Genomic DNA, 17,002 nt, shown 5'->3' with positions numbered 1-17,002 from the left:
GGGCACTTATTTAGGGTGCTTACATGGAAACTACTGGATGGTTTTGAAAATCTGGTCCTAAACATTTATGAAATTTATGCTTGGATTCCATCCTGCTTTCATGTTGTTCCTTTGTTCAAGTAAGAAACTTTTGAATTTTCTATTCCTTTACAGTACTTTCACTTATAGTCTCAGTAATACTGTAAGCTTCTCATTATTAATCTTTTTGATAATAAAAAATTAAGAGAAGTTATCCAGCTAAGGACAAGCTCTGAAATGATTGACAACTGCACTTCAGTTGGTCTTTGTAAGAGTTAAGTGGTCAGTGGTAAGATTTAAATTCTTTAAGCAAGAATGTGATGCGTCAGTTTAAGCACTAGTTAAAATTTAAACATTTTAAGCAGAGTAACTGGACCTAATGGATCCTGTTGACTACTCAGTGACTTAAACTGACTGTCCTATAAGACCCAGAGTTATATAGTTACTAACATTGAATAGAATTCTATTGAATTTGTTTTGGAACATTACTTTAAACAGATTTTAACACATTTGGCAAAGGATGAATACAGAAATCATACAACTTGATATGATTAACTTATTACACAGGAAAGAGAGCTTCTAAAAAGGCTAATAAAACTATCTTCCCCTGCTTTCACCTTTTTAGATCTGTTTTGTTTTGTCGCGCAAAAGCAAGTTCTTTTACTTATCTATGGGGAAAAAAGGAAAATGTATCCCATTATGATATTACATTCTTACATTGTTTTTCTCAAGGTAAATGTGGATAAGATGCATGTAAATGTTATCTAGCCATGTATATAAAACTTTGTTTATGAGCTGATATGAGTAAAAGCCTGCTGAGAAGGATTATTATCAAACTACTAATTACCTAGATATTCTTAAACTAGGATTTTTTATCTTGCTTATAAATACCATGATGTAGTTGTTTTTAATCTTGCTTTTGAACTCTCCCCTCTTTTCAGTCTACTCTCCAGAGTGAGTCTCTGATTAATTTTTTCAATGTGTATCAGAAAAGAATAAGTTACTTGATCTAAGCAAATAATTAACAAACTCACCAATCACATGTCATTTAACTATAACTCAGCAAATCTGTCCCAGGCTCACTGCAAAATTATATCACACACAAACTCCTTGGCCACTTCCAGACAGAAAATACTTCATGGATTACATAAAAACAAAGATGTTAAAGGGCAGGTATTTTAGTATTGTATACCAAGGCACACATAACTGTTGTCTATTATCATATGTAAAGGGAAATATAATCAAGTTCCTCTAAGCGCCCCTCCCTTCCAATCTATAATTATCTAGCAGTGCCTGGCTCAATAGATAGGGTTAGCAAATTTATGATTGATCAGAATACACATGAGAATGAAGACACAAGATAGAATGAAGTGGCAGGGTGCAACTTTACTAACATTAACCACTAATGGGGTGGGGGATGGGGAAATCAATTAGGTCTAGGGCAAGGTTAACCTGCTTAAGGTGAGACTGCCTCCAGGACAAGACAAATCAGCTCATTCAGTCTAATCCTCCCATACCCATACATAGGGTTAAGCCCCACTGTGTTGCCTTTCACAGCATGCACAAAGAAAAATGTAGATATAATTGAGGGGTATGTGGTCAATCTATGGGAGAGTTAAGACCTTCTACTGCCTCCCAATTCAGAGGCAGCTATGCCAGCTTTTGGTATTACCAAAGGAGCTGACCCCCTAAAACCACTCTTGCCTGCTGTGGAGACAGGCTACAAATTGTGACAACAGCGATATCTTCGTTTATCCTGATGCTTACCTCCTCCGTCCAGGTTTTTGTTTTTGTTTTGTTTTTAGTACCATTCAATTCCCAAATGTTGGTATCCTGGCCTCGGTGAACTTGTGAGACAGGGACACACACACACATAGAGCCAATCTCATCCAGAGGGGAAAATTTCTTCCTGACCCCCATAAAAAGTGATCTGGCCAGTCCTACAGCAATCTGGAAACCCAGTCCTAAAAACTATTAGAACTTATTGGGTAGGATAAGGGGTGTGTGTGTATGGGGGGAGCTGCAAATGCCTGCAATGGCAGCCACATGCCTGAGATGGACTTACAAATAGGGGGAAGGGGAAGAGGGAACCAATTATCAGTCACCTCCACCAGACTGACCTGTGAGAGCTGTAGGAGGAGAAGACTTCTGTCCTGCCTCCCCTTGCTTCTCCCAACTCCCCATATGGACCATGTGAGTGGGATGGACGGGAGGCTGTCATCAGATGGCTATGCCCTCCCTTCATAGAGAGACTCCAGGGGTGGGCATTGTCAAGCTTCTCTTGCCAAATCCTGTCCCTCCCCCTCTACTGCGATGGAGATGGGTATTCTCAGGTAAAAGTTTCTCCGTCTTAACAGCTGACGTGGAATTATCTCTCTCCCAATCCCTCACATTCCCTTCGTGTCACCAATTTAAATGTTAATATCTCATTGAGTGCTGGTTGCTGAGCTCATCAGATTGTGGTATAGTCAATGCAATAAGGATCCACCTTCCATTATATTCAAGAGAACCTATTCCTATCTTTATGGTGATATAAACATTTAAAGGATAATTTGGTTCAGAGTATATAATCTAGCTGCTAAGTGAAACACAAAAGGGTGTGCTAATGCTGCAAACAATGTTGTAGTAAATACTTTACATAAATTTTCAAAGGAAATATCTGATGTTCTGTGCACTCTGAAGAAATGGTAATGTGCTTAATGATGAATTGGGTTAAAATTTGAAGAGAGTATGACACCGGAGCTTACCCTGTGGTCAAGTGGTAATATAAAGGGTTCACTAGCAGGTTTTGTTAGCCCTGGGAAAGAGAGAGCACCTTGCACCCCTCTCTGACTGTTCCCCTCTTGCTAAAGCAAGGTGTGCAGTAATAGGCTCTGGTGGGAGTTGACTGAATCTTTTTGACTGAAGAGAGTCACTGAAACATGAGGGTGATAAAGAAATAATACTTCCCCCAACCCCCAAGAAAATCTTCCAAGACTATTGAAGGTAGTCAGGGGATACTTCTGACCAGTCCTTACCATGGAGATAGTAGAGACATCACTCCTACCTTTTCATCTTAAATACAGATAGTTATATTACTGCACGTCTTGGTACTGTGGAAAAGAAGTTTCTGGGGAATTAAAAAAATCCACACAAGTGTATTGTCCAGCAGCAGGCAGTGTTACAATGCCAAGTGTTCTAGAGAGGTTCAGGCAACTGCTAGACTATAGAGTGTAGCTGGTTCACTCTTAACAGTCAACTGATTTCAATGAAGGGTAGACGAAGGTAGGAGAACATATGGGTCAGTGAATGAGCAGCAGCAAAAGGGTTTATTTTCACAGCTTTGGCTTCTATAGAACTTTGGGTGAATACCTTATGATGAAAACCAAAATAGTCCGTAATCATGAATGATTCAAACGTTTAAAAAAAACCAGCAAGATAGCAGCCAAAAAGGTGATGCCGTCCAAAACATGACTTGCACTTTTCAAGTTGTTGTTTAACAGACATTCTGTGTACTGCTTTGTGTGTGTAAGTGATCGATTAAAATCAGGTAAAACAGATAGCTTTGTTTATCTTGACCTCACCTAGCGGGTGTAACATTTTCCATATATATCTATATAATGTTACTATTATATACTGCTGTTGCCAAAACTCTAGGTCAGTCACAAACAGTAACAAGGTAATCAGCAGTTTGATATAAAATTTATAAAACTTTTACACTTTTAGAATATGTTGTATCGATCCAGATCTGGCCGGAAAACCCTTTCGAGCATAAAAACCTGGATCATATTCCTTTAATATGGCCTCTCAACTACACATAGGACTAGGCCATCAGCTGGCATCAGTTGAAAATTGTACAATGAAAATAAAGGGCATTGTGTGGCCAAATCTGTCAGTTTTGAAAAATCTCATGGAACCTACATATATTACCATCCCCTGAACTTAGCTGGCAACATTTTCCACACTGTCAGCCAAATTAGTGCTCAGTAGGGCATGTCTGCAGTCTCCAAAGGGTTAACAAAAATGTGACTTAACAGAGGTCATACAGATTCTTTGGTTTCCATATATTTTTATTAATGACTGTGGAGGTTACAGTTGAAAGATCTCGAAAATGGATTCTTTATTAAGCCAAAGGTATAAATGTGAAGACAATTTCGGTGTCTAGTTAAGAAACATGCAACGTTAGTCTGTTCCCAATTACCTTAAAAATAAAAAGGCTCATCATACTGCATTAAAAGTTATTTATTTTTGTCATGTGATACAATAGAGCTTTATGTAATGAATCACTGGTTCTGATGAAAATAGGAGTTAGTTCAGCACCTGCAAGAGACTAGCATTTGCAGAATGCATGCGGGTGGTCTAAGTGTCTAAAAATGTATGTAATGGAAACAGGCTCAACATAGATTTATTTCCCACAAAGATTTGTACTTATGTTTCACCTAGCATGGTTGTTACAGCTAATCTTACGGCCTAGCCTAATAGGTGAACTGTGAAAATATTTCATTAAATTCAGTGACTAGCTCTAATTTTTTGGTGTTTTTTTTTTTTCTTTTAACTCCCCCCTCCCCTCCACAACTTTTTGGACAAACTCACAATGAAGATACAGTGTGAAATGGGATACATCTGTTCTTGTATGCTGTCTAAACTAAGCTAGTGGTGGTACTATATAGAGAAGTTTGCATTGTTTTTACTACCTTAGATCAGTTTTGTGGGAGCAGTTGTTCCGTATTTAATCCCATGAGTCACAAATTGGTTTGCAAATTCCTTTAACATTAACCAATTCAGAAGCCAGCCTTGTCCTTGTTTGGCTCTGGAACATATATTTTTGCATTGTAGTGTTGCAGATTTTCAGTAATGTTTCAGAACTGAGAGAAGCCTGCAGATGTTTTCCTGCCATAAAACAGAAGTCCTTACAGTAGTTTCATGCACAAGAAAAAAAAATTATTTTGCACAAATCTAATAAATTTAATACTGTAATGTCTTGGATATACAGCTTATTTAAGACCTAAGAGTCAACTTTTGATATTTGAATTATTAATTACAAAACAGGTTGTAATTCTGCATCAAATCAGGGTGCTACACACCCAACCCTAATATGTAGTACAAATTAATACTTTTCCACCCAATCTTTTTCCCTTTGATTAATTATATAATTATTAGGGATGGACCTGAGCCACAAATCTGGATTTCAGTCACCAAAGTTCAGAAATAGCATCTATGGTCTTGGTTCCACACATGCTAAATATAGGGCCCCATTACAAAATGTGGCCGGGAATTGGGAGTTGCAGCCTTCCCGAGCCTTCAGTGCTGGCGGATGTTGGTATCTAGAGGTATCACTCTCGTTGTCATAAATGTTCCGAAGTGGCTAATTGATTTTCTCACTATTTTATTATAAAACAATATCATGTTGTGATGACTATGTTTGGAGTTCAAGTCCTGAAGCCAATTTGAAGTTAACAAATGGGTGGTAACGACTCCATATTTATGGTTCCATTCTAAGATGGGCTTAAAATGAGGCACAGATTCCTATTTTTCTTTAAAGTAGGTGGCCCTACTGGTGTGGAATTTCACACATTGTTAGTTTTTATGCCTGTTGAATGTGTTTGTTGGCACATGCAAAATGCTTATCCTTGATTGAAACACTCTCCCTAAACATTGTAATTGGAACTGAAATGCTGGCAAAGTGGCACTGTGACATCAGTGATGAAGGTCCTGTGCTGTATCCATTTATTGCAAAACACACAGCAATAAGGAAGCTGAGTGGTCCATGGGAAGATGGGTCATGGGATGTAGAGTCTTTGACTGCTATGTCACCTCTTTTAATATAGCCCAGGTCAGTTGTGACCAAAAGACATTATCTCCTTTGCTGTTTCCCTAGATAAAACAAGCTGGTGATTGAATCCCGTTCCTAGTGTGCAAGTGTCCACATTACCAACCATGCTGTTTGTCCGTCATTAACTAGCACCCTTGTTGTCTTTCAGCTGAGAGGCAAATAGTTGCATGGGCAAAACACTGGACTACTCTCTCCTACCTCTGATTGGGCTGTCCCTCCAAGACAGGGTTGAGACACACTGGTGGGGCAAGGAAATTTGCACTGCTGCTTTATGTACAGTAACTGTTAGGCAGATAAATAGAGTCACTGTGATCTGACATCTTTCACTGAATTAATATATTCTTTTAGAACAAGTTTCTGGCCCCACTTACATGGCTGCACAATATGTGCATAAAATTGCTCACAGCACTGGGGGAAAGCAGGCTGTGCAGAATCACTGTGTCCCACCCCTCACACATGTGAATGGAAAGAGGCAGAGTGAAACATCCATCCCTGCCAACACACTGGGCAACAGAGGTGTGCTGCAGTATTAAATTTAATGGAGATATCCTATCTCCTAGAACTGGAAGGGACCTTGAAAGGTCATTGAGTCCAGCCCCCTGCCTTCACTAGCAGGACCAAGTACTGATTTTGCCCCAGATTCCTAAGTGGCCCCCTCAAGGATTGAACTCACAACCCTGGGTTTAGCAGGCCAATGCTCAAACCACTGAGCTATCCCTCTCCCCAATGTCAGTATTGGCAGACATGATGAATCCCGTGTAGACCCAGTGCAGTTTATTCCCTCTCCATAGCAGTGGGGCCCAGTGGGAGGGAGACTGTGACTCTCTGCCTCTGACTTAGAGCAAATGGATAAATCACAAGCTAGCCCCAGAACTGACACTATTTTAGGGACCTAATTTGTCAATCTGGAATAAGCATACAAGAGGATATAATCGTGTATACACTTTTCCAACTGCAGCTTTTAAAGACATGCTTTCACTATCAATTGTGGTTTGATTTGAAATAACCTTGATTTTATTAGCTTGTGTTCTATTTTACACCATGATCAGAAAGAATGATTAAATCTAATATAGGCAGAAGGATGATTAAGAGGCTTAATAGTCTTACAGATAAGATAGGATTGCTTTCTGCTAGTGCCTGTATCAGTTGATAATGAGTTCAGATTTTTTTTTTAAATGTACCTTCTTTTTCTTCCTTCAGAATTATGCAGAATTTTTTTTTTAAATCACATTTCTTACTCTGGTTTACAGAATCAAAGTAAACATCTCAAAGGAACATTTTTTTTTTGCTGGGCTAGTCATGCCATTTTTAAACTTCTGCTTATCTGAGGCTAGTATTTCCCTGCTGTCAGAGGTACATGACTTAGCTCAGAATATGAAAGAGCATTTCAGGCTACAAGTTGCAAGGTCATAAAAAATTTGAAAAACAATACAGGTGTCTAATAATGTGAAAAAAATATCACTGTGCCTGGGTCTGAATGCTAGTAAACTTTATAAAGCTTGGACTGACAGTGGATTGAAGGTTGAAATCTATCTGGAGCTATGCATCGATCCTCAGCACCTCTGGTTCCAGATCCATATTTGAAGCTAGGCCAAAACAGAGTGATTACCTTTTCACATTTTTGTACTCACAATTTTAGATTGTATTAATTGTCTGACAAAATCTAGTCATTTTCTGTGGCTGAAAAATTGATTACTGTACTATTGCAACTAAACTAAAAAAACCTCAAAGTTCTTTCTGGGTGAATAATTTGAATCAATTTTCGTTGTTTTGACAGTGTTTGGGATTACATCACGGCCAGATTTTGCCACGGTTTCTGACAATGAGTAGTGCCTTTCTCTGCAAGTAGACCCAATGGAGTTAATCTTTTTTTTTTTCTCCAGATCAGTAGGGCTACTTACATAGTGAGGTCTCCATCCTGTAAAGACTTATGCTCATACTTAATCTTAGTCTCATTGTGTAACTTTGAGGCCTAAGGTGCTACTCAATGTGAATATGGAATCTCACCTCATAATTTCAACCAGATATATACTATGCTATTTCCCCCCACACTTTATCACTTAACCCAGGGTGGACAGCTGAGTTCCAGCAAATGACAAGGAGGAGCCATTATAAATTCCTCTCCTTAATCAGGCAAAGCTCCCAGGATCACATCCAGATTAGCTGATGAAACTAGTCAAATTACAAGAAACAAGGTAGAATTAATGCTAGCCTGCATTGATCCCATGTATGAATATATGAACCCTGGATGGGAGGATAATTTACCCCAAATTGTATCTTGACTGTAAAGGTCATGTCTCTACTAAATGCCTAAATCATATTTATATAAAATTTCACGAATATATGACTTAATTTATTGTGATTTACGTCAACAAAAACATTAAAAAGGACACTATAAAATAACTGCCCTACTTTGGACTGTACTTTTTTTTTTATATATATAAAAGGAATCTATTTAATGGGGTTTTAAATGTCATCACTACTTCGCTACATCGCTTCCTGCACCTTTGTAGTCCGTGAAGGCTCTGATGAACCAGAATGGATGAGATTCTCCTGGGGAAGGCAGGGTTTGGTCATTTTATACACTTTTCATCTTGTAGAGCTCTGTTCAGGAAGGGTTCCCTGTGCCCCAGCCTGAGAGGGGGATTGTGGGAGAGAGAGTGAGCATAGAAGGAGCAGGACCTTCAGGTACGGAGAGATACTGACAACTCTCCTTGAAGAGGACAAATGCACCAGCTGGATGTGCAGTCCTGAGGCTTCAATAACAGTTGTCATGTTGGACAATGTCATGTTTGCAATGCAAAGTAATGCACATTGGAAAACATAATCCCAATTATACATACACCTCTACCCTGATATAACACTGTCCTCGGGAGCCAAAAAATCTTACCGCGTTATAGGCGAAATTGCTTTGATCTGCCAAAGCGTGCAGCCCCGCCCACCCGGAGTGCTGCTTTACCGCGTTATATCCAAATTCATGTTATATCAGGTCGCGTTATATCGGTGTAGAGGTGTATAAAATGATGGTGTCTAAATTAGCTGTTACCATTTAAGAAAGAGATCTTGGAGTCACTGTGGATAGTTCTCTGAAAACATCCAGTCAATGGCAGCAGCAGTCAAAAAAGTGAACAGAATGTTGGGAATCATCAGGAAAGGGATAGATAATAAGACAGAAAATATCAGATTGCCACTATATAAATCCATGGTACACCCACATCTTGAATACTGCATGCAGATGTGGTTGCCCCATCTCAAAAATATATTTATTGGAATTGGAAAAGGTACAGAAAAGGGCAACAAAAATGATTAGGCATATGGAACAGCTTCCATATGACGTTCGAAGAAAGATTAATAAGACTGGGAATTTTCATCTTGGAAAAGAGACGACTAAGAGGGAATATGAAAGAGGTCTATAAAATCATGACTGAAGTGTGGGAGAAAGTAAATAAGGAAGTGTTATTTACTCGTGCTCATAACACAAGAACTAGGGGTCATCAAGTGAAATTAATTGGCAGCAAGTTTAAAACAAATAAAAGGAAGTATTTCTTCACCCAATGCACAGTAAACCCATGGAACTCTTTGTCAGAGGAAGTTATGAAGACCAAGACTATAACAGGGATCAAAAAAGAACTAGATAAGTCCATCAATAGCTATTAACCAGGATGGGCAGGGATGATGTTCCTAGCCTCTGTTTTCCAGTAGTTTGGAAAGGATGACAGAGGATGGTTCACTTGATGATTACCTGTTCTGTTCATTCCCTCTGGGGCACCTGGCATTGGCCACTGTCAGAAGACAGGATACTAGATACTTTGGTCTGACCCAGTATGGCTTTTCTTATGACCCCTGCCATTCTGATAGAAGTGGAGGAGTAGGATTCTTTTCCCTCCCCACTTTAAAGTTAAGCAGGTACCCAAGTCTTTTAGGCCTGGGGCTCTGAGCATGTAACCTAGCTGTATACAATTATTTTATGGCCAAAAACTTGCTTAGTGTTGTATCCTTTTTTTGATTCTTGGGCAATTAAAAAATTTGTGTGAAAAAGCTAGTGGCCATTTCTAGAAATATCACATCTTCATTTAAAATCTTCTCAAAAGTTTAGGTGTCAGAATTGAAAAATAATTTTAGTTAACATTCAAACCTTTATGTACTGTTTAAAGTAGCATGTTTATTCTACCAGTTTGGTGAATAATTAGATTATTAGCAATTATCCTACTGCAGTATTACAGCTATTGAAAATCACTTTCAAATTGAAAGGCTTAGAAAACATCAGATGATTTTAGTGCATGATGAAAACAGTTCAAAGAATTTTGCTAAATAAATGTGGTATTTCAGCTACAGATTTTTCCCCTCCAAATCTTTCAAGAAAATCCTATATCAGCTTTTTAAAAAGTTGGGCTTTGTTGGAAAAGTAAGTATGGTTAAAGGCAGAAATCTATGTACCATATCATAAATGTAGAACAGTTTTCATAATTTTTTAAGGTATTTAAGCACCTGCAGATACAGATAGGAAATTTCAATGGAAGTTAGGCACCTAGGTGCCTACTGGGATTTTCAAAAGCACTTACTTGTATCTATATGCACCTAAATACCTTTAAAAATCTGACCCTTAGGAGAGAAGGTCTTTCATGTTTCTAGACACACAATGTTTTAATATCTGGGATCCCAATCCCAAGAATTTGGTAGAATTCCCAGATATCATAATAGTCTTCTCTTCCGGTTCGTGGAGTTCAGAAAGTCATATTGATTCTTGAGTGAAAGTGGGAGAAGTCAAATAAAAGGCACCACATTATATAGTTTGTCCGATATTCTGCTTTCTGGTTAGATGCAATGATGCTTTGTTTTGCTTGTGCTCAAAAGGCCTGATTCAAGGACTCTCCCTTATTGTTTTTATATGCTGTTGTAATTAAAGGGGCTTTTAAAGGAATTGTTTGGGGGCTAGTTTTGCAAGAACAGCCATCTCCAAATAGCTTTTCATTCAAATAAACATTATTATATTGTGAATAGTAGATCTTACTGCTGCAGTGTCTCTGGCATCAGGTTGTGCTGTTGCAGGAAACTTCACCTCTTGTACTCTGAGTAGCCATTTCCATGGCCCCATTAGCCGGTGTGTGTTTGAGTTTTCCATGGCTTCACCCTCGGGCCAGGTCACCTTAAGGTTCAATCCTCTGCCAGGATAACAAAAAGTCCATCTGAAATTTCAAATAAATGTCTTAACAAATGATTCTTCCGCCCATCTTGGGCCACGATGAAGTTATCTGCTTATTGATCCCCGCTCATGGTCCCTGTAGAGTGTTCCCTTATGTTGGTTCCTCCCAGCAGGGTTTTCCCACTACAGTAGAACCTTAGAGTTACGAACCCTTCGGGAATGGGTTCGTAACCCTGAAATATTTGTAACTCTGAACAAAGCATTATGGTTGTTCTTTCAAAAGTTTACAACTGGACATTGACTTAATACAGCTTTGAAACTTTACTATGCAGAAGAAAAATGCTGCTTTTAACCATCTTAATTTAAATGAAACAAGCACAGAAACAGTTTCCTTACCTTGTCAAATATTTTTTTTAAACTTAACCTTTTTTTTAGTAGTTTAAATTTAACACAGCACTGTACTGTACAGCCTTTTTTTTCTTTCTTTTTGGTCTCTGCTGCCTCATTGCATACTTCCAGTTCAGAATGAGGTGTGTGGCTGACCAGTTAGTTCATAACTCTGGTGTTCATATCCCTGAGGTTCTATTGTACTTCCCCATGTTAGGGACTCTAGCAGCTTTCCTCAAGGACCTTCCTTTTTCCTTACAGGGCCTTTTTTAGAGCCCTCTGCCACAGGAGCCTAACCTGCTCTCTGTGGGTCTCATCAAGCCTGACTTTCCCAGTCCCTTCCCACAATGGAACTTCCCTTAGACTGAGTTCCCAGTTTTGTTTAAGAAGTCCTCTCCCTGATTTCCCGTAGCTGGGTCATCATTATAATTAAGTTTCCATCACACTCAGCGGTGAATAGTTCTCTGATCGCAGGCTACGCTGAGGCTGACTTGCCTTACTATCTATCACAGGTTGAACCTGTAGCCAGTCATTGAATGTAGCTAATTAAACACCTGCTAGTTAGTTTTACAGTTCTCTGCTGGTAATCTTTAATGTAACTGTATTGTACAAAGAGTGGATTCCCATAATTAACTCCTGGGATCATCATAAATGTGTGGAATCCTGTAAAACAGTATTTAAGAGCAGCTTGTGTATGGACCAAATTCTGCTGCCTTCCTTCCTCTCTGCAAAACCTGCATAAAGTGGCTTTTTATTGGGGTTGAGAAGAAGGAATCTTCCCTTTAACATAGTGGCTTGGTATAACATGTCTATGCAGCCAGTTCACTACCACTTGTGCAGAACATTGGTTGTGATAGCAATTGGGAATGTAGGTATGGAGTCTTTCTACCTGAAGACCCCCTGTGGTTCTGCATGTGTTTAGGGCCTTCCATACTCACAGAGGCTATGTAGCAGGGATCCAGGGAATGGGTAGCATTTGGCACTTTGTTATTAAAATTAGCAGAATCAGCTGCTGGACACCCTTTTCAATTTCCTCGAAAATTCAAGCCAATATGACTCCTGATAAGACTAGTCTATGGAACATTCCAAGATTATCACAAGAATTGCTTTGGTGTACCATAAAAGAAAAAAAGATATAGTCAGAATATGGCATGCAGAAGCAGTTTTACAGCTCCTCCCATCGCTGCACATAAGTGACACTGTTTACTGTTAACTTTGGATTATCAATCACTGATTGCCAGCAAAACAGAGTAGATCTCTTCATTCTGCATTTGTACTCTTGAGTAGCTTCTTTTACTGTTTTCCCATTCAATGATGAGGCTGTCGGAACCAGTATTGGACATGGACATGGCAAACTACAGTGAAATCTTAGATCCAATTTATACTACTTTGGAGTTTGAAACTATGCAGATTCTGTATAATGGCAATGGTGAGTTCTCTTCTTCTCAGTGATGCAAAATCAAGCTATGGGTTAACGGAAAAAAGTAAAACTAAGTAATGCTGTAAGGTGCTAGTTAAATGTTTTATTAATAGAGCATTTGGGCGGCGGGGGAGGGGGGTTATGGCAACAGATCTGCTCTTTTACACTTCATCATTAAATCTAAGTTAATAAAATGATAACTTTTTTCTGTTAAAGAAAATAAAATACCAGTTATGTGTAAGAAAGTAAGTGAATTCCACTGTCATCAGTCAATTAATCAAAGGAAGAAAAGGGGGCTTTCAGCAGTTGTTTTATTTACTGTAAAACAAATGAATAAGTAGTATTGACAGTTTGGGCATGAAGGTAGATTTTGCACATAACATTTTAAATGACAGATAGAACAAAATTATCCAGAGGTTTGGGAAATTTTACCGATTGTGGAGAAAATGATCTCCTTGCTCTGGCTGTCTAGTTTCCAATTGATGGGCTCATATTTTATTTGTATAATGTAATAAGTTTTTAATCACATTGACACTCTGCAGGCTAATGTTTAGCTGGGAGAGGCGCTTGGTATTTGATGAGTGTAACATTTTAACTTAGGTTAGAATTGTTTATGATATGGGTTGTTATGCTATGGGTTTTTGTGACATTCCATTCATAAAAATATTGCCTCAAACATGTTGCATGCTGTATTTAACTTTACCATAACTGAATATTCTACCACAGACATAAAGGAAATTTTAATCTCTGAAAGTGAATGTTTTAATGTAATGTAATTACTTTAAAGTTTAGAACTGAAATTCATTAAGGATAGAGAAAGTATATTTAGCACTAGCACAACAATTATTTTTATCTAGTCTAAAACTATAGACACATTGCTGCTGTTTGTAGTTTGTTTTTTAAAAGGCAGAGCAAATATTTCAGCATTTGTGGAAAAGTTCATTTGTACTTGTATTTTGTTCCATAGTAAATTAAATTAATGGAGATATCCCATCTCCTAGAACTGGAAGGGACCTTGAAAGGTCATTGAGTCCAGCCCCCTGCCTTCACTAGCAGGACCAAGTACTGATTTTGCCCCAGATTCCTAAGTGGCCCCCCTCAAGAATTGAACTCACAACCCTGGGTTTAGCAGGCCAATGCTCAAACCACTGAGCTATCCCTCCCCCCATATATATATATAAATAATGTCTTTGATGTGAAAAATGTTCATTCTGCATATCTCACAAATACAATATAGAGCTTAAGTGGGCCTGTATAGGTGTGTCTTGAAACTTTTGTTTCGATTTTGGATGTTTCCATTACAATTTCTTTGCAACCAGACTAGTGAACAGAAATGTAGATTTAATTATTGATTCTGCCTAGAAGAAGAAAAAATAACATTTGTCATGAAAGAAAAATTTCCTCTTCTTAAGTGATTATGAGGCTTTAAACAATGGTCACTTGAGCTTTAGATGGTTTCTCCACTTACTTGATTTAAGAAGGGGGATTTTCTTGGTAATTAGTTATTTTTGCTTAACATAACTCTTACGGATCTGTTAAAGATACAGACACACATACACATATATACATGGGGGAAGGGAAGTTAGGCAAGGGAAGTTTATATTGGTAATGCAGATGGTTGAATTAGTCAATGAAAATGATTAGTTGGCAAATTTTAATTCATATTTATTAAATGTAGTCTTATTCTGGTTGCAATTCATTTTTAAGCTTATCTTAAGTAACTGTAAGAATCAGTCTAAAAGAATGGTCTTGTGGATAATGCACTGATGGGGACTCAGGAGATCTGGTTTCAATTCGCAGCTCTGCTATGTATTTCCTCTGTGAACTTGAGCAAGTATCTTAATCAGAGCTGGTCAGACACGCTTCACCAGAACCACATTCTGTTGGCACATGCCCTTCTGTCAACATTGAAATGCTTCACAAAATTGAGTTGATTTCACCAGAATTTTATTTCAGACGAAAGACTGGGGGTGAGGGAGAGGGAGGAGAAAGTTTTGACAAATTTGAAACTGATTATTTCAACATTTTTGGAATAAAGCATTTCAGTTTTTCATTTTGAAATGACTTAATTTAGAATTTCCAAAATTTTGTATTACTCATTATAATACAAAATAAGTCAAAATTGATATGAAACATTTTGATTTTGTCTAAACTAAATGTTTTGATTGACCCAAAATGATTTTGTTTAATTTTGGCTTGCAGAGAATTTTGACATGTTTGTTTTTCATTCCAAATCAGAACAAAGCCAGATTCTGAAATCCTTTGCAAACTGGAACTTCCAACCTCTGCTCAGTTCCACTCTTAATCTCTCTCTGTCTCAATTCCCTGTCTATACAATAGAAATCATGCTTACTTTCTTGCACTCTTGGCTATTTGTCTATTTAGAATGTAAGTTCTTTGGAACGGGGTCTATATTTTATTAGATGTATGTGCAGTATCTGGTACAATGGGGTTTCGGTCTTAGTTGAAGCCTGTAGATGCTACCATCATATAAATAATTAATATTAATAATAGTTTGCTAAAAAAATATCCTATGTGTTGTTCATAAACTATTCTGTAACTATTTGTGATATATGATTGAATGTCGAAGTCACATAGCAATGTTTCTTCTTCTTGACTGAATGATTGAAAATGTAGACAGGAGAATCTTCTTTTTGTATAACTACACACATATACAAAGAATAGCAATTTTGCAAATATTCATCTGAACAAAAACCTTCTCCCAAATAGTGAATAAAAAGAGAATAAATGTGGTAAAACCATATGTCCATTCTTAGAACTGAAAGGGAGCCTGCAAGGTCATTGAGTCCAGCCCCCTGCCTTCACTAGCAGGACCAAGTACTGATTTTGCTTTTGATCCCTAAGTGGCCCCCTCACGATTGAACTCACAATCCTGGGTTTAGCAGGCCAATGCTTGAACCACTGAGCTATCCCTCCCCCCCCCAATTCAGGTGGCATGCCTGGATGCACACAGAATGTCTACATCGGGGGTTCTCAAACTGGGGTTGGGACCCCTCGGAGTCACGAGGTCATTACATGGCAGGTCGCGAGCTGTCAACCTCCACCCCAAACTCCGCTTGCTTCCAGCACTTATAATGGTGTTAAATATATTAAAGGAGGTGTTTAATTTATTAGGGGGGGTCACACTCAGAGGCTTGCAATGTGAAAGGGGTCATCAGTAAAAAAGTTTGAGACCCACTGGTCTACATCAACCTTGCATGAAACTCTTCCTGTATGGAAATAACACTATGCCAACCTTCTCCAATAATTTTTTCATGAAATTTAATTCAGAACTTTTTTAAAAATACCTGTGCCAATAATAACTGAGATTCTTTTCATGAAAGGAATGATGATAGCCAACTATTGCAATGTCATGTGAATTAATTTATGGATGTTTTACCAGCTGACTAAAAAATTTTGTTTTGTACCAATGTCCCTCTTAATGATTTCTGTTAGCAAGAATATTTAAATAGTTACACACAAATAGAAAGTTAGGTATTTCTTGTACACTTTAACTTTCAAACCACTTCTTTGAATCTGCAATAGTTTGGACAAAAAGCATTTCTTGTTATAAGCATCATAAATTCTGATAACCAGACGTGATGGGTTTGAAAGGATTCATTAGAATAACAACCAGATGTAATTAGACATGCTGTCTTTGTATGATCAGTAAATGGTAAATGCTAATTAAAAGAGAAAAGGCCAGTTAAATCTCCATGTAAGTGTAAATAGTCATGGTGTTGTATTCGTTTCAGGTTTTAATCATAACTGCATATGTTGTTCTTGTCCCTCATCAGACAGTTCTTCAGCAGAACCACTCAACATGAACACTGCAGACAATGGAGTCAGTGGTCTTTGTGCAATATGTGGAGACAGAGCAACTGGCAAACATTATGGTGCCTCCAGTTGTGATGGGTGCAAGGGCTTCTTTAGACGTAGCATACGGAAGAGTCATGTCTATACCTGCAGGTATTTGAAATATTCAGCTTGGGAAACTTAATTCATTAAGCCGGTGGCAAATCACTTTCAGATGTAATTTATACAGTGAATATTTTCTTTCTTTTTCAAACTGAATAAACGATACAGTGGACAAAACGTATGATTGTTGGTTTGTTAATGTAATTGGAAAAAATTACTTTCCTACAAATCACTGAAAAGAATTGTCTGCACCCAACACCCCCCCCTTCAAACATAATACATTAAAAATTTATGTTTACCTGTC

At 38.0% G+C, this 17,002-nt stretch overlaps 1 protein-coding gene and 1 long non-coding RNA gene across 5 annotated transcripts in view; one reads left to right on the top strand and one right to left on the bottom strand.

Moving 5' to 3' along the window:
* HNF4G (hepatocyte nuclear factor 4 gamma) overlaps window positions 1–17,002 on the top strand; it is a 78,430-nt gene that overhangs the window by 37,837 nt on the left and 23,591 nt on the right. For 2 of the 4 annotated variants that reach the window (XM_054019612.1, XM_054019614.1), the window contains exon 2: window positions 16,578–16,749. In XM_054019612.1, coding sequence (XP_053875587.1) covers window positions 16,604–16,749 — 146 coding nt within the window. In that variant the 5' untranslated portion in view covers window positions 16,578–16,603. Of the gene's footprint in view, window positions 1–12,608; window positions 12,790–16,380; window positions 16,457–16,577; window positions 16,750–17,002 lie in introns of those variants that run through there. The other 2 variants (XM_054019611.1, XM_054019613.1) reach the window with 2 other exon arrangements.
* Window positions 4,106–11,684, bottom strand: LOC128832325 (uncharacterized). The gene is made up of 3 exons (XR_008443960.1): window positions 11,370–11,684; window positions 10,842–11,016; window positions 4,106–4,887 (listed from the first exon to the last, which is right to left on the bottom strand). It is a non-coding gene; the product is annotated as an uncharacterized LOC128832325 (long non-coding RNA).

This window comes from Malaclemys terrapin, chromosome 2 (genome assembly GCF_027887155.1).
Source record: "Malaclemys terrapin pileata isolate rMalTer1 chromosome 2, rMalTer1.hap1, whole genome shotgun sequence".
Lineage (NCBI taxonomy): Eukaryota > Metazoa > Chordata > Testudines > Emydidae > Malaclemys > Malaclemys terrapin.
The sequence above is the reverse complement of the archived record's forward strand: the minus strand, read 5'-3'. Positions and strand labels throughout refer to the sequence as shown.